At 40.7% G+C, this 21,877-nt stretch overlaps 1 protein-coding gene across 1 annotated transcript; it reads left to right on the plus strand.

Annotated features, from left to right (window-relative positions):
• The first annotated feature begins 415 nt into the window (after positions 1-415).
• Positions 416-21,147, plus strand: ccdc120b (coiled-coil domain containing 120b). The gene is made up of 10 exons (XM_079683488.1): positions 416-755; positions 8,837-8,936; positions 9,715-9,845; positions 10,935-11,036; positions 11,126-11,246; positions 12,142-12,201; positions 13,236-13,389; positions 13,933-14,034; positions 14,943-15,971; positions 18,260-21,147. Exons 2-10 carry the CDS (start codon positions 8,888-8,890, stop codon positions 18,354-18,356), a joined length of 1,845 nt encoding a protein of 614 aa, XP_079539614.1. The 5' UTR covers positions 416-755; positions 8,837-8,887; the 3' UTR covers positions 18,357-21,147.
• The last annotated feature ends 730 nt before the right edge of the window (positions 21,148-21,877 follow it).

A 21,877-nucleotide genomic window follows, 5' to 3' on the forward strand; every position in this document is an offset into this window, starting at 1 on the left:
AAAGTGTAAAACTGTTTTAGAAAATCTTCACAGAATAATAGGAGGAATAACGTTTTTCTTCAGCGTTATTGTGTATGGAAAATGTGTTTTAATATAATAAAAAAACAATGTATTTGTATGCATACAAGACTTACAAAATACCAAATGAAATAATAGGGACAAATAAATAATTTAAATGTGTATATATTTTTAACTGGATAATAAGGACACGAAAATGTAAATGTATTCTACAATACGATTTAAAAAAAGATACAAACTATCACAAATAATTAAAATATGTACATACATTTTGGTTTTTAAAATACTTGTGGAGAGGGACCACTCGAGCACTACACGTCAATTCACCCTCAATGTCTTTATTTATTTATTATTTAGCGTCATTGCTCCACTATGCAACAACTGGATCACAACAGTCTGACGGGATTAAGTGGCGCACTCTGAGGCAGGAGCATCGGGGAGGGGCGTCCGTGAGACAGCGTCCATCGGCGGTGTAACACGGAGGGTTTTCATCCGGTGCAGCAGGGAAGCCTTTCTTGTCCAGAGCAGGTCTGCTGCTGAATTACAATTGGGATACGAAGCCACCATGAACGAGGGGCTTTTTTCCCCTGTATTCCTGCACGTTTAATTAATGAAGACATCAATCTCTCCTGGGGGAGGATTTCTACCCTGTGGTTTGATGCAGGAATGATTTTTCTCGGCTTGGTTTTGCTACAGAGGACCATGGAGACCTCCGAAGGCATCGGTCATGCTCTCTGGTAAGATGTCCTTCTCATCCTTACGGGGCGTATTAATGAATAGTCAGTATATTCTTTATTAAAAAAAACACCGTAGCCTTCATACGAGAAGCTATTTCCCATAACATGTATCATGTGGCATTTACCTTAACGTAAAAAAACGTGTTGGTCATCGTGTCATAGTGTCATCGACACACCTGTGATATGTTATTCTTCCATGAATTAGAATTTGATTAGCAGTCGGTGCTTCTGCCGTGTGCAGCCACTATGCAGATGTCTGCAGCCTCAGAAGCCGGGCTTAATGTGGGGTGCACATGCTTTAAATGATACAACACGCCTGTAAATTAAAAGGGGGCTGTGTTGAATGAAATCCAATATATCTGTGCTGTAGGTTTATTATTCCAGCGCCTTGAAAACGGTACACTGTCTGTGTCATTAAAAAGGCAGGAAATGCAACAGCATCTGTATTCAAATGAGCAGCTTTAAATATGTGTGTCATGCTTCTTGGGAATACACAACTTCCCTGTTTACTGCATTGTTATTATGGGGCAAAATAGGCTATGTGCTTCTGCCTAATGGGCCTTATTGATTTCGTTTATGAATACCCATGCAGCAGCTCTGTTATTATAACGGATTCCTGAACAAGCATGTCTGTCTGGATGTGGAAAAAAACAAAACTCATCAGTATGTGTTGTGTGGGTCAGTCAGTGCCTTCAGGCTGATTCTCAGCTATTCTGCCTCTCGGTGTAAGAACTGGGAAACACCTCTCTGCTTTTTCTGATGAGGATATTCCATTTTGATGCCAAGTAATATTCAAAGTGCTGATCGTTCCTATTTTGGGGTTCTTGGACCATCAGGGCAATTAACAAAGAGGTTTGGGTGTTTTATTGCAGGGGAAGCTGGAGGACCATTCATGCTCAGTGTTTCTTGACACATGTTGGTGTTTGTTTTCTCCCCGCGCTGTTTGCTGTTATCTGCAAATTGGTAGCATGGCACTCTACTCTCCTTTTTAAAGCACTCCCCGTGGTTTTCCTGTTGCTAAAATTCAATCAAACACCATGGAATTGACCCAGTTTGGTGCAAACACAATTCTTTTGCCATTACACCAAGGTGACACTGCAATGTTTATGAAGCCCTAAAGACATGGACTGACACGATGTGAGCATCTGGTTCACTAGCAGTTGACTGACAAGCATGCAGGTTTAAGTGGGGGTCTGTGTAAAGTCACACACTCACCCCTCTGATCTGGATCTAGAACCTTTTAGAAAAAAAACTCTTGCCCGTGCATTTGCTCGGATTTAAAGTGAAAACACGTCTTGGTGTGTGAGCTCAGGGAATCAAATCCCAGACCTTATCAAGAGCTGAAAATATACCAGAGCAGGAATAAGCGAGAGAATTCACCCACATTTTTCTCCAGTCATAAAGTGCACAAAAGAATCAGATCAAGCTGTTATGTCTAGTGTTCAATGTAAGCGCACGGCTGTGGCTGCTCATAAGGAGCTCTGAACTCCGTCCAAAACCAAAAAGGGCTGATTACAGCTTCAGAGGAAACATAAAAACAATTTAGGAATACATACGGAAATCCCCCAGGTGTCACAGAGCAAAGGGAAAATGCATAGGAATAATCCCCTCGGACGTTAGAGCCGCATTCCTTTCTTTATTACTCCCCCCCTCTTCAGCTTTGCAGGATCCAGGTAGATGGCAATCACCGGGATTGCTTTATTTCTACTGGCTCTATAGGTAGCTCTGTCAAACTGGCAAAGGTGAGCGTCAAGGCCGGTGAGGAGAAACGGTGAGCCACGCGATTGGTCAGTCCAGGGCTAAGCTGTCCTGTTGTGTGCCGATAAGCGTGTTATAAATCAGTATTTCATGGATATAGAGAGCAACAGAGGGGGGCGGGGTGACCTGACCTTCCATAAGCCCTTCATAGATATTTGGTTGGGGTTGCTCAGGTGGAGGTAGTTCAGTAAATCCTCTTCACGCAATCAATCTGCCGTACGTCTGACCCCGAATGATCTCTTAATCATACAGAAACATGAATCTGCCTTCCCCCCCCCCCCCCCCACTAGGTTAAAACATTTAGATGTCGACATTTCAGTTCCCCATCATCATCATTACAAGTGACCAATGGCCATTTATAACATCCTTGGACTTTGAATGGCGCGGAGAGGCGTTCAGATAAAGGTCACATTACTGCTCACAAATGAACAGAGGGAGGTTCAGAATTGTTGAATGGCTGCCATTTGAAGGCATTTTGTAGCAACGTTTGATATTTCAAAGCTTCACAGTCTGCATCACTACAAGCCTTGTTTTGACTCCTCGGAAATAGGAGTGTAAATTCTTTAATATATCTTGATTCAATTTTATTTTGAGACTTGAGGTCACTATTTGATTTAAAAACAATGTCCAATTCCAAATGGATTTTGAATTGAGGACATAGTGATGCTGTCTTAAGGATCTACTCAAGTACTGTGTGCGTTAATTAATACAGTGCAGCAACCAATACATTAAAGGTGGGGTAGGTAATTTTGGAGAAACCAGCTTGAGTGCGCTAGAATTTGAAAATACACAACCGGAAAAAATCTGCCCCTTCCTTACAGAACCCCTCCTCCAACACACACGAACGCGCACATGACCAATGAGGGCACGAGATAAGTTAGTGCACAGATGGAAGGCTGACAGGCAGGTAGGTCATCCAGTTATTTTAGCCGGGCCGGCTAAAATTATTCGTCGTGCTTTTTACAGCACTACGGCTTCCACAGATGACATTTAATGTATTTTTTGTCAAAGCACTGAAGATATTCATTGCTATCAGGCTGTTAAGAGCATTCCATGGAATATAACAAAAAGTGTATCTCGAGCCGGTTTCTCAAACTTACCTACCCCACCTTTAAGTTTAATTAAAGAGGACATATTATAATGCTCATTTTCAAGTTTCAACCGCATAGAGATGTCCCGTACAATGTGTTGGAGCATTAGTCAATAGAAGCGCAAGTGTTACATAGTAAAGTCACTATGTAACAGAAGTAAACAAAGGAGTTCAATTGGGAGGAGTGTGTGGGAGAGAAACTCCATCTGGAGGGAACTCTGGGATTATAGCCTTGGCAGACCATTTACATTTCAAAAACCTAAATTAAACACTATAGGAGTGAAAACTCCAAAAAGCCGTATGGGGCCTCTTTAAGTAAAATTGGACTTTTACATGAATAAACCTGGTGCATAGCTGCCTTTTTTATTTCTCAGAAACTGTCTCTGAAAAGTGTTATTTCACGTAATATTTTTTTAAACAAACCACGCGAAGTACAAGTCACAACTTTGACTTTAGGATTATTGTCTATGAATAGCAATATCTAGGTGTTCACAACTAACTATTAGACTATTGTTTTCCAGACCCCATACTTTTTTTGTGAATTGTTGTCCTGACATGCCATTGAAACCCTTATTAGAGTGAACCTAGCAATACTTAAAATAATTGAAAGCATCCCAGTCTGTAACACTATTGTCTTGGTTGTGCCTCCTCACAAAGCAGTCGTAAACCCTGCTCGGATTACCATGTGTAAGTTCATAACAGTAGCAGCTGTGTCAACACCAACAGTCAACACAGGGCTGCCGGCCTCACCTGTACGCAGAGGGTAGAGGTGATATTTCAGCTGCTCTTAAACCTCTCAGCTGCTCCACACAGCCTGTTGAAAGAGACTAACAATCCCATTGTGCATCCCCTACCCACCCGCAACAGATACGCAGATTGTTGCAGAAGTTACACATTAAGACAAGCTGTACTGTAAGTCGTGAATACATCTGTTACATAAACGCTGTTGACAACAGCAGCCTGTTCCCGGGACTCTTGGGCCAAATAAAAGCTGACAGCAAAGAGAGTGAATCTCTTTAAGAGCTGCGAGGCATCGTGTTTATCAAGGGGATGAGAAAACTGGATATAAAACGGTTGCCTGTAGGAATTTAGCTTGACTGTGAATGTTGTGATCTAATATGTGTGAAGTGAAGGTGCCGCAGTTCGTCGTGTGGACACGGCAGGATCGGACCTACCTTCCAGGCTTCAGTGTTCTGCCCGCCGGACTTGAATATTAAACTCGCGGCTGATTTGCATTCGTCTGATGCACGCTGCAGAGGGGCAGCTCCCTCTCATCACACAGCTCATGTTTTAATCAACACGGTTCCCACAGTGCTATCTACCCCCATCCATTGCCCACCCCCCATATGTTAAGTCAACATGTGTTTGATGATCACGTTCATTTCTCTCGTACTCATATCTCCTGATCCCCTCCTTTGATGCCGCTCTCTGCGACTCTGTGTTTATCTCGTTCTTCTTTGTCCCGCCATCTCTCCCGCAGGCTTCTCTCAGGAATGTGATACTGTCTCATGTTGTTGTACCTGTACTTCTGCACACATCTGTACACCAGATGTTCAAGCTGTTTAACGCTTGACTTCAGCCAGGGAGACCACTGATCCTCTCAGGTGTGTCATTTGTTAGACTCAGTCGTGGTTGGAGGCCCGACCTGTTGCACCTGATTGATTCGTCCTTTACTTAAAGCAATACTTCAGTTTGTGGTAACTCCGGAGGCCCTCTATATGCTGCTCAGCCCTCACTACTGTTGTGTTTTTGCCCTTTGCAGGGATCTTGTAAAAAAATGTTGGTTCATATCATAGTGCCATTTTACGTTTCTCCGATGCATTTCCCTTCTGACAATCCTCATTCTATAGTTGGCACTTTTCTGTTCCAATTATCAAAATGGGGTCATCCCGTTTATTCTTGAGGTCCCATGTTCTTGATAACATTTTAAGAGGTTGATTAAGGCTTAGCAAAATCAAACGAACTGTCTTGCTGGCAAATTGGAGTTAGTTACAAGGGGAATAACATCAGTTAGGCTGTTGGTGTTTTTTTTTACATTTGAACAAGATAAACAGTCATGTTGATATCATAAAAGTCTTCCAAAGGTTTTTTTTTGTGGCGTTTCACATTACTTCATATATCTCAATTGATGAAAAGTTGAGATGGTACATTTGACAGGATTTGTTGAATGTCATTAATATGGCTGCTGTTCTTGAAAGTTGATGTGGGATTACGCTGTGGAATAAAATATTTGTGCATTTTGTTTAGATGCCACAACTGTGTGTGTTGTCCGATAGAGAAGTAAGTAATTAAGTCAGTGAACCTACTTAGTAATGTCAGTTACACACTTGCTAACGTCTGCTAACATTAGCCACCACTAGCTATTAGCAGTAGCTACTACAGGAGCAAATGGTGACTAATGTTAGCAAACGTTAGCAAGTAACCACAGTAGATAGTGATGGCTAATGTTAGCAAAATGTTAGCAAAATAATACTGCTGTGTAACTGACGTTTAAGTCGGTTTACTTATTTAATTACTCAATTTACTTCACTAGCTCTTACAGTAGCTAGTGGGGTTTATTGCTAATGAAGTGTTGCTAATGAATTCAACTTTGTATTTGTAAGATGGAGAATGTGTTATTTCTTTCTTCAAATAGCTATGCCAGTTGGAGCAGCAATGTTAAAACAACGTTTAACCAAGGGCACTGAAGTCAAAGGACTGTAAGTAGTGAAAGTGATAAAAGGTGGTTTTTTTAGTGAGTGAAAAGGACAACACCAGGCATCCAAGCAAATGTTTATGTTGCTGGACAAAGCCATTCCTTCGAGGCAGGGCAGCCTTTTGGCTCCAGCTGCCAGGCGACCATTGGGATGAATACCAAATGTCTCTGTCTGTCTTCTCCCAAATGCTTCTCTCTGGAGGTTTACCGCTCAGCCTCGCTGCTCAGCAGAGAACAGACATGACACTGCCTCGTACATTCCCAGGTGAAAAGACCTTCTCAGTTTATTAGATTATCCTAAAACCTGATTATCCCTGGCTCAGCATTGTTTAACTGGGTTCACGTGATGAGCTTTTGTCCGAGCAGCGGTCGTATAACTCTGCCACTGGTTTGCGTGAAAGGCTCATACTTGTCTGTCAATGGGAGGTCAAGCATGCTGGGCTTTCACACGTACAGGAGTAAACAGCAGTTACTGGCTCAGATCCAGGACAGGAGCCAACACAAACTCGCTCCAAGTATTTCAAGTATGTCTTCAGACAATGTGAGCCTTGTGTTGTTTGAGTGAGGAAAACAGAGAACTGTGTCTTAAATTCCCCCAAAAAGCAAAAGAATCTGGTAGATTATGTGCAGAGCTTTGAGGCAGCTGCTCAGAGGAGCTGATAGATAAATGTTTCCCTTTGAAAGATGGGATGCTGGCAGAAGCAGTCTTTGGACGGGTAAATCATGATTAAGCCCTCGAGGCCTTCCTTTTAGAAATCTAAGGGGTTGAATGGAGTCGTTTTATGATTTACCCGACTGGCAAGATGCTTATGTATGGCAGCGATTTGTGAGCAGCGTTGAGTGAGAGACTTTTGGCAGAAAATGCAATCTCTATTTTTGGATGTCGAGTCTCTATTGGGAATTAGGGAAGAGGTTTGGTTTGTAATGAACCTCGGTTATGTGGGGAAAAGTACACATGATTCATTGCTCACATGCTACAATTAATTGAAGGCAGCATTGTGTTTTTTTTTTTTTTATAGGGTCAATGTTAGGCAACAGTTTATTTTCTTAGCATATACAAGAGGATCTGATATGGAAAAAGCTATAAAACATATTAAATGCAATTCCATGTAAAGTGAATTCCCTGTAAACCTTGATATTTATGGCGACTTGAAAGAGGAAAACTCTGCAGAACATTGCATTTATTCCTCCTAGCTTCCTCTTGTATTTATTCCATCACTTTGCTCCTGGCTGTAATCCTCTGGGTCCCTCTCTTTTTCTCTTTTGTACCAGTAGCTATTGAAACATAAAACACTCAGGGTTTAGGTTTCACCCTCTCTGTTTCTGCCCATACATTATTAATGTTTCTTATCCTGTCTCGCTTCCTTCTCTTTCTAAATGAATTGGTGGCTAATTGAAACTGAAAGCTATTTTTAGAGTATTACTTACTTTCAAAAAGCCCTAAGGGGCAACTAAGGTTATCATCCAAACTTTTGATCATTTTACATGTTAGACACTTTTATCCAAAGCATCTTACATACTCAATACTGAACCCCACAGGAGCAATTCGGGGTGAAGTGTGTTGCCCAGGGAACCAACGACATGCTGACTGTAGTGGGGTTTGAACCCCTGATCCGAACACCAACGCACAATCCACTGCACCACACGCTCCCCCCCGCCCTCATTTCTAAATCTTCTATCAAAACCAGTAGAATGCTTATTACTAATATGGCTTTATGTAATGTAAAATCTGGGATTTATTTTGCTTTTATTCAGGGTTGGGAGTCTATGCTTTCCATCACAATAGTTACATGTGAAAAAATGTAATCCGTGAACTAATCTAAGAATCACAATTTAAAAGAAATGTAACCTGATTACTTTCCATTACTTTTGGATAATGTCAATATCGAATGCAATGCCAATAGATACAAGATCAAATAGATATCAATACGATGCCTCTTACTTAAGTGTATTATGTAAGACCACACATGTAACCCTATATTAAAAGAAAACAAGATATTTAGTATCAAGAATGTATCAAAAACGCTTATAGAATAGTTTACAAATGCTGTTTTAGTTTAATATATTCATTGAAAACAAACACAATATTTTAGTTTAATAAATCAGCTGTCTTCTTACTGAATAAAGAAAGATTTCAAAAATAGACAAGAATGAAACTAGCCTAAATAATAACCAAATGGAAAATTCAGGCTGTACGTCTCCTATAATGTATCATTCTTTATTTAAAAATGTATCCTTCTAGTTATCTCCATTTTCAAATCAATGTTCCACTCTTTTCTTTCAAGCTGTATTAGTAATGTGTTTATATTTGTTTAACCTTTTCAAGGCTTTAAACACCTGAGCAGAGGTGCAGTAGCTCCCCCTGATGGAACCTGACACCAAAGCTTATCTACTGCAGACTTGAAAAATGCAACCGTTAGTCCTCGAGAAAACACATGGCTGATTCTGCAAGATCAGAGAAAGAAAAACATCTAAACCTGAACGCATTTTGTTGATCCATCTCAGCAGCAGCTAAGCCTCTTTTGCTTTTTCCCTTAGGTGAGGGCGTGACTCGGAGCGAGAGTTGTAAAGTCCCCAGAGTTACATCACATGGAGGTCAAAGGTCATCTGATCACATCCATGGGTTTGGGGGCTCCTGGTGAGTACCATTGACGCGCTAACAGTTTTAACACACACTTTCGTGTCTGGACAAGCCTGGAATGGCTGGTTTGTTTTTTCTTCTCAAAGTCCAACAGAAGGAAAATAAAAGTGTGTTTCTCCAGGAAACCGCCAGCTGAAAAAACAGTTGCATGTGTGAAGGCCTTTTGTTCATGACCCAGCTGTCAGATTATCTTATCACAGCACTGAGAGGAACTGTGAGCAACATCAAACTGTGAGAGCCATTGTGAGACAGAAACACTGCATTTTTAATTTGACATTAAATATTTAATCTATGTCTCAGTTTTAATCTTGCACATCTGCATGCAGGTGATTTAGTCTAAAATGTCTAGCCTTCTGTTTTAAAATGAGAAGTCTGTCGTTTTCTATTTTTCTATTGGTCCACAAACCCCCTAAAAAGAAACAAACAACGTTAGTTAGTTAGTTAGTTAGGTAAGGGTTAAAACAACTTCCCTGCCCTGTCTGTTCCTTTAATCCTCAGCCCTTTGTTTCCTACACAAGTAAATGGCTCACAAATGGTGTATGTTGGATCCTCACTCAAAGAAAATTGCGGTTTCATGAACAAGGTTATAAAAGAACAACACGGACAAGAGGAATATGATATATCAGGATTTGGATACACAAACAATACTTGCTAATCTAGGCTTTATTCATTGTTCCCTTGGGTATTTTTCCCTGGGATTTGTTGTAAATTAAATAACAGATTAAACTTGAATTCAGTCCCTCTGAAGATGCACTACATGTGTTGTGTTGTGTAGATGTTCAAGGCTGCCAGGACAGCAAGCTGCAGGCGGAGCGGGTCGCGGCGCTGCAGGAGAGGAAGCAGGCCCTGGAGGCTCTGCTCAGCTCCAGAGTGGGAGAGCTCAAACACGTCTGTCTGCAGGAAGCTGTGAGTAGCTCTCACTTCACAAAGATAATGTGGCTCAGGCAACACATTCTTACTTCATGTATCAAGTATTTATGTAATCTACAATTTGTTCATGTTGTGATTTTAGGACCATTGTTGGTAAAAAGAGGGTTATATTTTGAGAACAAGCTCTGGGTTTTAAAGTCAAATTAGTGGTTGGAGAAGTGGTAAATCTATGTGTTTAAAGGTACAACATTCCTTCTTCATACGTATCAAGTGTTTAGATGTCAACTACAATTTGTTCATGTTGGGTTTTACTAATGTTTTTACAGATTGTTAACATAACTATGAACCTCTAAATGTAAATGCCCACAACAGTGTATCTGGCCCAATGTAGATACAGAAAAAAGGATTATATTTTGAGAAAAAGCTCAGGGTTTTTAAGATTAAAGTCAAAGCTTAATTTTACTCGAAATAACAAAAACTATATACTGGAGATTAAAGTGGAAAGAAAAACCCCTCATTTATAAGAAAAACACCGAAGTATTCGTTATTTTTCTCTAACTTACTACTTTATGTAATATCTACGTTTTTTGTCTTGTTACATATTTGAAATGTTTGTTTATATACCTATACTTGACTTTTATATGCTGTTGTAAAATCTTCCTGGCAACCAGTTTTTCTTAATCGTGTCCAATTGGTTGCATATTTGATTTGCCTGATTGATGTCAACCCCTCCTAATCTAGAATAACCTGCCTCTGCTTTTCATGAAGAGCTGTTTTAAACATCCCTATTTTTCAACTGGATGTATCGTCACTGGATGTATGGTGTCTGAATATGCTCTATTTTAGGATTCACAACTAGTCTTCTCGGTTTTCAGTGTCGCGATTTTAGAAGTTTAAACCCCTTCTCATCTGCACAATTATTCTGTTACTGCTTTAGTGGTGAATCCTGTTCGAAACAATATTTATGGCTTCTATTTCAGTGCAGTCAACCATTTAAGAGCAGGTTTTTTATTGAGACTTTAAGTAATCTGTTAAGTGTTGTAATTTTATGTAACACTTTGGAGCTCCCTGGCCGGTGAGAAGATGGATTTTAGTTTCTTGGGGCTAATGAATGTGCCTCTGCAGGAGCTGACTGGGAAGCTTTCACATGCTTTCCCCCTGGAAACGGGAGAGAAACCCCCAGTGGTGCAGCGCAGAGCTGGCCTGCTGCCCAACACCAAGGCAGAGGTAAGTCAACACCTTGAATATCAATAGTGTTTACGCAGCAGCTGTACCTCTGTATGTACTCGTGGTCTAACACGGCCGACTGTCTGCAGGATGAGGCTGCCCAGAGAAAGCAGATGAAGGCCATCTTCACCGGGGCTCTGTACAGACACTCGGAGTCAGACCGAAATATCCCCAACAGCAAGAGGACGGTTCATCGGGGCTGTCACACAGGTACAGAAACAATACCCATACTTCCACGGATCTTATAATATCAAGGCTTCTTCTTTCAGAGTAGTCATAAAGAAAAATGTCAAGAAACATTCTGATTCCTCCTAAATTCACCAGAAGTTATGATGGTATATAACAATTTTCCGGTCTTTGTAGCCCCTCAACTTGTTTTTAAATATACAAGTCAGCATTCACCCATTCACACTCATTCATACGGAGGAAGACACTGATATACAAGTTGCGGCCTGCTAAGGGAAGCTAACAATCTCACACTGTCGGCCATGACATGTGTCTAAGTGTCTTTCCCAAGGACACATTGACATGCAGGGGGCTGGGGGTTGGGGGTTGGGTATCGAACCATCAACCTTCCTATTGGAGGAAATCCATTCTACCTTCTGAGCCACAGCCGTCCCATTACATTAAAGAAGGCCTCATTTGCAATTATTAAAAACAAGATAACACTTCAGAAAATGTTTCTGGAAAAACACATTTCTTAATACAGGAAATCACCTGGGGTAGTTTCATGTTGACATGTAGTATTTATTTATTATTAAGTGTTTCTACATGTACCTGCGCCAGTGCCTTCCTAAAAAGAAACAAGTACATATCTCTTAAAAGTGAATAAAGACAAAGCTTTATTGTCATTAACATTTTAAATGTTTGAAAAACAAACTCGTACAGAAGAGGATTAAGGCCATCACTGACTAAAAGTGATTTAATTTTTTTGATTTCTGAGAAGAAAGTCAGAATTATGACTTAAATCTCACAGCTTTGAGAAAAAAGTAAAAAAAACATATCTTTTAGTCAAATCTCAATTAAAATGTCTTCTGTTAACTTGCATTTATGTTGAACAAAGACTTCCTGCTGCATCATCTGTGAATGGTTTGTTGTCTTTCAGAGGACACTGTCATGTCAGAGAGTACAAGCTCCATGTCAGACTCAACTTCCCATGATAATGGTGAGTCCACTGAACACAGACCGACAGGCAACAACTATCTCTGGTGGATTCTGTACATCTGTATTCATAATCAGCTCAACTCACTCAGTAGTTGGCAGGCAGTAGAATTAGCTCAGTGTATTTGAAGCCTTTTTCACATTCAAAATACACTCTGTGTCACTTATGGTAAGACACAAAAATAATTCAGATTCAGATGACTTTATTGTCCATAACATTTACATAAAATGGTAATGGATCTTTCGCACTAGCAAAACTACACTCACCATGCAGAGCACAAAATACAATTCAGACACAATTGCATCTTAAAGTCGTAAAGTGAATAAGTGACTGTCATAATAAAAGTGCTAAGTGATTTGTTCTTGTACTGGTTTGTGGTCCATTAAGATTTAACGTCAGAGCATTACTGACACTTACACTCAGTTGTATTAAAAATAAATAGTATACATTAAAATTAGGTGATGGTGTTACTGGCAGAATGTCCTAAGAGGGATCGTTCAGTCACATCTCAGTTGTTAAATTGCACATTAAAGGTGGGGTATGTAATTTATTTCAGAAACACTTTTTGTTATATTCCATGGAATGCTCTTAACATAGCAATGAATATCTTAAATGCTTTGACAAAAAATCCATACAAAAATGTCATCTGTGGAAGCCGTAGTACTGTAAAAAGCACGACCAATCATCGGCCCGGCTAAAGTAACTGGATGGCCTACCTGCCTGTCAGCCTTCCATCTGTGCACAAACTTATCTCGTGCCCTCATTGGTCATGTGCGCATTCGTGTGTGTTGGAGGAGGGGCTCTGTAAGGAAGTGGCAGATTTTTTCCGGCTGTATATTTTCAAATTCTAGCGCACTCGAGCTGGTTTCTCCAAAATTACCTACCCCACCTTTAAGCTTGTTGTACTTCTAAAAACAGTGATAATGTCTTTGTATTTGGGATTGTGGGAAACGGTATTTTGATCTCTCTGTCTGTACACACAAACTGAAAGATTGACCATAAAGTTGACTTTGACTTTGTTTCTCTCCTCCCTAAAGAGTCTTCTCCCAGCGTGGTGGCGGACCAGCGCTCTCTGTCTCAGCCCCGGCTCACAGTGGGCAGCCCCGACCACAGGATCAGCAGGAAGCTGTCGCCAGTCGAGATCTACTACGAGATGAGGACACGCCGCAACTCTGTCACCAGCTCCGTCAGGTTCGTCTCTCAAAGTGTCCCCACACTGCAAGCTGTGCGGTCTGCTTCATGTTTCTCAGTGAACCTGCTATTCTGTTAAAAAACAGGGGAGCAGATTTGAAAAGATATATAATTAGTATTCCTCCAAAGATCCTGCATTTCACCACACCCTGACCTCTTGGATTATATCGAGGAACAGCTTCCTTCTCTTGTCTACATACATTAAATATAAATAGCCATTTTAAAAGAGCCAAACATTTGATTTAGTTTATTTGCTACACTACTACAATGCAAACCTGAAAATGATCATTTATATATCCTCTTTTAAGGATATTTCTTACTTATTTTTGTCTATCGCTGAAAAAAGGTAAATAAGCATTGATATGGGATACTGAGATAAATGCTGCTGATATGTTTAAAAAGTAATGTAGTGAGGTTGCAAACACTCTTTGTCCCCTAATTGAATAAAGTCAATGCCTCTCCTGCTCCATTTCTCAGTTGCCTCTGCATGTCAATGTGATCATAATCATAAATTGCTGATCCCTCTTGTGTCTCATCCCACAGCCCGACTCACTCTTTGCCGAGAAGTGCGTCTAACATTGAAGGCAGAAGTGTTCCAGCTACGCCTCTGTTAGCTCGCACGGCTCCCATCAGTGTTCACGTCAGGTAACGTGCCGCTCATCGCCGCTGCTCCTCCCTCCCACTGAGGTCTCTGTGTGCTCAGAAACAGCTTAATGACTTAGTTACATTCAGACACAGTTTCAAGGTTGTTACAGTGATTAGTGTCATATTTAGCTAGCAGCGAGGGCTTGAGCTCATCGTTTGGTGTTTGAGCATACATACTATGTCGCTTCCTAATTGATTTTGTGTGAAATGCAGTAACAGGGTTTAGAATACATTTAGATTCACTCACTTTTTTTATCCAAAGATGCCTACGATGGTGACTCGGGGACAATCAAAACAAAGCGTTAAATTGTGTGAAAAACTAATTATTGAGATTAAAGTGAAAGCCTGATTTTACCAGTAAAAAAATATGGATACTCTCTTAGATTGGGGTAGTAAATAAATATTTCAATAAAATAACATTTGAGAACAATTTTTTTTAATATTTGTTAGTTCTTCTGTATTCACTACTTTAATCTCAGAGAATATCATTTTTTTTTAAATGGCCCTAATACACTGATGCAAGATGCTATTTGCAACCAGTCCTATTACTCATTTAAAATGGGTTGTATATTAATATTTGCTTGACTGCTACGGAGAGCCTGTCAGCAAGTCTTATTAAAGCTAGGACTCCATCAAAGTTACACCGAGCTCAGAAATCAGAATCAGAAATCAGAAACAGGTTTATTACCCAGTAGGTTGACACTTATGAGGAATTTGACTTGATGTCATGGTGCATACATAAAAGTAAAACATACATTTAAAAACACAGATAGAGAACTATTATACGGAAATATAATAACATAAAGAAATATTAAAAATAATAGAAAATGTAGTTAAAAATATAGTAAAAAAATATAGTGAAAAATATCTCCTAATGTCAGCCGTTGCTGTTTCCGTCTCTTCTTTAGGTCGGACGGGTCAGGCGGTAACGGGCTGAAGCAGTGGTCCGGCAGCCTGGATGTTCCCTACATAATCCCCCTGGCGCAGGAGGGCTCCTCTTCAGACCGCCGCGGCTGCCCCTACAGCTCCCGGGCGCGGCGCAGCAACAGCTCCGAGGCCCTGCTGGACAGATCGAGCCTCCCCGACGACCCGGCCCCCAGGAACGGGATGCCCCCCCGAGGAGGGCCCTACAAGAGCTCAGAGACACTGACCGACGGCAAGCTGAGGCACATCCACCTGGGCAGCCCCGAGAGACACGCCGACGGCAACGTGGATCAGGCCAAACTGCGCCTGTCGATGGGCGACCGGGCGGCGGGCGGGGGCTACAACGAGCTCCTGATGGACTACATCTGGGGCAAGCAGCAGAGGATGCAGCATCACCTGTACCAGTCCACAGGCCGGATCTGGCAGGACGTGCCCTCCCCTCGCTCCTCCACCGCGGCGGTGCCTCCCCACGCAAATGGATTCTCCCACTCCCAGGTGAACCTCCCCAGCGCCGCGCCTCCTTTCAGTCCCATGGTGCTCCGGGGGTCCCAAGCCGAGTTGCGCAGGGTCAAAGTCACCAGGACCAAATCTTGTGGACCCTTTATTCCTTTGCAGCAGCACCCCCAGGACGCCATCCTGCTGTCAGCATACGACTCTCCCCCCCCCGCCTCCGGGAACACCACGTCCTCCATCCCCAACCTGCACCCCTACCAGACGGATCTGTCGGGCCCTTCCTTCGGCCGCAGAGCCCCTCAGTTCTCCCTCCCGACCCCAGAAGACTCGACGCGGAGCTTACATAAAGCCCTGGCTCTGGAGGGTCTGAGGGACTGGTACCTGAGGAACGCCCTCGGCTACCCCCCCGCTGCACCGAAGGGGAACGAGGCGGGGGTCTCTCGCCTCTCACACCCCCACCCGCTGGTGCACCAGCAGTCAGTCCAGGGTGACGCAGCAAGCCCCCCCCGCTCTCAGATGCCCCAGTCAGCCAGCTTCCACGGCCACCCGCTGCACGGGAGGTCAGTGTTTATGTTTCTCTTTTCCATCTGCATGTCTATTGGTAGGATATACAAGGGGTGTCGTCATGGGCGTAGGAAGCATCCTCAATGTGGGTGGGACAATTTGACAGGGGGGTCCGGGGGGATTTTTTTTTAAATGTTGAAGTTAAATGCATCAATCTGGTGCACTTTGAGAGCAACATTAGGAACTAAATCTATGGATACATCTCAACACCCATGTGAAACAGAACTTTAAACAGATTTACTTTTTCTTTATGCATATTTTACAAATCCCTCCCCTTTTAACCTGTATTTCTGTGTTACTGTCCTATAGTATGAGTTGGAATTATTTCATACCTGTTATTCTCTTGTTTTTTTATAACTATAATGATCATATAAAAGGTGTGCCTTGGAAATACTTGTTTACATAAATGATTACCAAACCGTTTGAGAGCCACTACTTAGACTAAAGTAAACTATCTAAACCCTCAGAGAGTCCCTTACCTCACTGAGCTGTAGTTATCAGCCTCTCAGTCTGACAGGAGAGGACTCTCCCTCCACCTCTTTAATAACAGTGCCTTATATCCGGGTGCTAGTGGGGCACGCTTGTGAACTGTTAGCGCCGGAGCCTCGCAGCGTGGAAACTGTGGCGCGCATAATTTTACAACTAAAGACACAGCTACGCAAAAGACGCAGCATGTGTACGGCTCATGTGTACGGCTCATGTGTACGGCTCTGAGAATCTGCCTTGGTACAAAGTAGCAGTGAAAACATGGTACGGAATTTCATTGATTTGGGCATTCTCACAATAAGCAAGTGGAATGGATTTGATAATGAAGCACTGACACAGCGCTCTGCAAAGAGTGGCGAGTGGATAGACCGATGCACGGACTTTCTGCATAGTAAAAGTGGGGCGGTCTAAACTAATCATTTTAAAAGGTCGGAGGGACTTGTCCCACCCTCATATAATGGCTGCGACGCCCATGGGTGTCATGGTGTTTTAGTCAGTTTCTAAAATAAAAAGCCATGTCCTTTGTCGGGGTTGGGGGTTCTTACTCACCTGAATTTATTTTCAAACAAATGCAGAGATTATTGTATCATTGAATCACATCATATTTATTCAGTGATGAAGGCGGCATAAAAACATACACAATTAACAAAAACGTCCTCCATTCAAAAGCAACAAAAGATAATAACCAAGAGATATTTGCAGATATTCAAACAATAACAATCTTATTAAAGTAAAATGGCTCTAAGGGGAATTATGTATGTCTTGTAAGAAAACATTTTAGAACACAATAAATGCCAGCACGCATGTCTGTAAATACACTGACTCAGTATTCTGCACTGAATACTTAGACATCTTTCTCACATGAAGCTGCTAGCAAGTCCCCAGCTGAGGAAGGTGACTCTACCCCATCTATCATCCTGTGACCTTTACAGCCGTGCTTTGTTTTATTTTTGTTTGTGTTTTGTGTGGTCAGCATTATCTGCTGCTGTCCTCATGCCAACAGCCAGGCGCTCGAATGTCCTGCTAATCAAAAAACACTCATAGTTTCATAGGCTTCCTTAATGCTCTAGTCTAGAGAAATACTTTATATATCAAAGGCTCACTGTTACCTTGAATTCTTGACGTCCCACTTGACTCCACTGTGATGCATAAATCAAAGAACAGAAAAAAGTCTTGATGAATTAACGCAAACGGGGGACCCTTTCAACAAAAGTAAAACAACATCAAGACATCTGTTTAAAAACTCACAAGATTAATCCAAGTCTGATCTCAAATTCCTCTGTTCCCTCCAGAGGGACTTCCTCTCCCACACAGCCCCCCCCCCCCCCCTGCCGGCAACGCCTCCATTGGACTCCTTTGTTTATTTTAGTAACATCGCTATGTTATACTTGCACTTCTATTGGTTAGCGCTCCAACACATTGTACGTGATAGACAAGTCTGAGCAGTTGACCAATCACAACAGATCCGACCAGCTAACCAATCAGAGCAGACTGGGCTCTGGTTTCAGACAGAGGGTGAAAAGAGGTGCTGCAGCACAGGCAGTATGAGAAAAACAAAGACCTTTTTGAATATTAAGGTATTGAGAAAAGTCCCATTAGAGGCACAAAATACAAATATAAACCTGAAAATGAGTATAATATGTCCTCTTTAAGGAACCACTTTATTTTCAAAGACGATTCTCTCGAAGCTACTGATCATGTTTCATATTTTTCATGCTGTATTGTCATTTTGGTTTTACCCTCCACTTCCTGCCTCTCGTAGAGTATATTTGATTGATTTGTGTTTCCTCCCCAACAGGTCGATGGAGTTCTCGCTCTATCAGGAGACTCCTCATCCACAGATGCAAGAGGCGACCCCAAAGGAACCCAATCCAGACCCAGGCACCCTAGTCTGAAGCAGCAGAACACACACACAAACACACACACAAATTCAAGCAGAAACACTGTAGCCTCACATACACATTCACCCACACGAGTCGATACAATGTGACCTCAACAGCAAAGTAAAACACGGCAACCTCAGCAGAAAGTGACTGGAATACGTGATAAACTGTAGCTGTACAGTGTGAAAAAGCCTTGGCTAGTTCCCCGTGTTATAACTGATCCCATGTGAACTCCATGTGCACTGGAGTCAACGCATCTAATAACAATATGGTCATGCTGTACTTAATATATCAATATTTCTGGTCAAACACAAGCAGTGATATTCTTCCTGATAACCCTGAAAACGCCCAAAATATACTTTTTTACAGAATATATACAACTCTAAATTACTATTTTGTATCTTCTGAGATATAAAGAACAGCTATATTAAAGAGGTAATTTATTGCTCATTAATCTTGTGATATACAAAGATGAGCTCACCATCATTTAAAAAAAAGTATTAATTCATGCCAGTGAATGTGTGTTTGTAAAACTATATAAAAAAACAACATGCTTCAGTCGATCATCTGCCGTTTAATTTCCCAGTCATTTGTATTTTCCACATTTGATTAAAGACAGGGGCCATGAACTGTAACGTACTGGTGTAGCAGACAGGAGTGCCTAAATGTTTTAAAAACCTTGGTTAGAAAACTTCAAAGTGCTTTCTAATGATCTCAAAATGTGAACGCTAAGCTTTTGTGAGTTTAGTTTAATCCGAAAAAGAACTGAAAGCAGTTTACGATGTCACCAAATTGGGGTATTTTGGAATGATGTCATGTATATTGTTCAGTATGTTTTCTAGATGCAGCGTACTGCTGGCCATAAAATGTAGCTTTCTCTGTGCTGAGCGACCAATTTGACCACTTTTAGGACGATCCTGAGGGCTGTTGTTAAAGCTACTGAAAGGCAGTAGCACATGACTGTATGACAATAATGTAATAATGTTCCCCCTGCGTTTAGTTATGGAGGATTTGAGTGTCATATGGAGCACTTTATGAGCATCTTAAGCCTTAATTCCTTAGAAAATTGTCACCAAACGAGACGGGTTTTTTTTAAATTGGGGGAATAAATAAGTGTCAACATCTACTGAAGATCTATCTGAATGTTAGTCTGTATATAGCGTGGATTGTACTGATGAGTTTCAAGCTGTTTTATTCCGGCACTAACAACAATAATCCTTTTTTTAACTAACCATATGATAAGTATATATTCAAAAAATAACCGCCCCGAAATACGCCCACTCTCATAGTGAGCACTATTTAATTGGTTTGTAAAAGAAGGTACAGAATAGGGCTGCTGCAGTTTGAATGACGGTGTGAGCGGGTCTCATACCAGTAAATGTGTTAATAAGAATTCATGCTGGCGGATTTTTTTGTATTTGTAATGATTTCAGCTCATTTCATGTGCTTGGACTTCAAAAAAATAACTTTTCATGTTTTTAAATCTTAGTAATGCATCATAATGTATGTTTGTAATCTTATTCTGCAGTGTAATCTTCAGAAAGATCTAAATTTTCCATGAAATCCTCAAGGAGACTGAAAGTATATGTGTTAAGTCTAGACCAGGGGGAGGCAACCGTCTGCAGTGGCTCCCCGTAGCTTTGAGAATAAATAACATGGACATAAATAACAGCAATTTCTCTTTTTTTTGTTGCACAGTGGAACATTTTCCTTTTATCTTTGAGTTTGAGGTGATGCTGTGACACTGAAATAATATTAATATTTCTTCAGCTAATAGATGCGTCACATCCTTCCATGTATTGACGCCTTTCCCGGGAGGTGCCATTTCCTACATTTTAGACCGCGGCCTTGGGAAAATAACAATCCACAAAAAGAAAAGTCCCAGATTAAGCAAAGTTTAATTCTGTGTGTATAGATTCCTTTGCTTGTACTGCCAACACTGGTTGATTATACAGTGAGAAATGAGCAAACCACAAACATTGTAATCTTGAAAGACATATCCTGAACACAGAATTTGCTGTTTGTTGTGTTATTACAGGAACAAATTGTAATAGATTTTCAACTTTTTCTTTATTGTCGATCTATAAGTTCACAGATGCAACAAACACGTTTTTGTATGTAACTATATACAACACTTTAAAAGCTGTGTTAGCAGCCCCAGACAAACCTTAATAGGGGACAAAGTGGGGCAACATAACATTGAATATAAAGGTTGCTGAACCCTAGTCTAGACAACATTTTACCTCCATTTAATGTACTCGATCTTTGGCCAAAACTCATTTGAATGTAATTCTTTGTCATATGTGATGTTGTTTTTTACTCTAAGCTGTAGCACACCGTTGAATGTTTCCCGGTTTCTTTGCTGTGTTCAGTATCCATCCTCATAGAGCTTCTTCCAGCTGGTTAAAACCTGAAATTAAAGACCAAACATGCTGTGCACTGGGGGTCATAAATGTATTTTTCATATACTCTGTAAGTTGCAAATCAATGAAATAAATGTAGCTCTGAAGCTAATTTATTCAAACTATACTATATTTATGAGCCTATAACATTTTGTAGCTATCTACTGTAGCTCTTCCTCATCAGTGCGGGAATTGGTAATGTGTGCTAAAACCACTTCATTCAGCAGTGTGATGTGTTAATATTTGATTATTCTTTTTTTTAGATATTTAAATGCAGCTGTTTTCTCTTTCCCTACTCTCTTTATACCCAGGCCTGTGAAATAAGACAAAATAGGCCGGCCCAATGCTGTATGTATGAGATTGTGCTTCATTCTACTAAATAAAGTGTCATGTTGAAATCATCACACAATGAGTCAGACACGTTTATTGTAACACATATTGAATATAACAGTGGAAGCATGCACACTGGCAAGGCCCTGACACTTATAGGGGAACTTGGCACTTGAAATATTCCTGAAAATACATAAACAATTAACAATATTTAATGTCATCAAACTTAATGTTCTTGTCAAAATTATAGTGATTTAGGATTCCCATATTAACATGTTCATCAAAACTCAATCAGGGAGAGAGTGGGTTCTCGAGATATACTCAAAATAAAGGATATATCAAGAATAAATGAAGGAAAGTAAAAATGTCAAGAATAAAGGGGATATATTGAGAACAAAGTGGAGAATTTGAGTGAATACTTTTGAAAAGCAAAGTGTGAAGTCAAATGTTTAGAAAAAAAGTCCAGCTTTCATAAGTTCAGGCATAAGTTCAGTTTTTAACAAATGTCGAAATCCAATTTCTGATTTAAAAAAATAATAATTTGAACAATAAAGTTGACATACCAAGTCAAGTCACATTTTGAGAATAATACAATTACTAGTTCGAGCTCATATACTACAATATCTTCATCCTATTGTAAAATATTTGTTTTGAAATAAAAAAACGTTATACCCAAGAAGATGAATGTTGTTACACATTCATAGTCATTTCTCTTTGATTTATATAATTATTCTAAATATTTTGATGATGACCTGTATTATTTGAAAACCCTCTAATTGTAAGAAAGTCAAAGGTGAAATA

The sequence above is a fragment of the Notothenia rossii genome, assembly GCF_949606895.1.
Source record: "Notothenia rossii genome assembly, chromosome: 5".
Taxonomy (NCBI): Eukaryota; Metazoa; Chordata; class Actinopteri; order Perciformes; family Nototheniidae; genus Notothenia; species Notothenia rossii.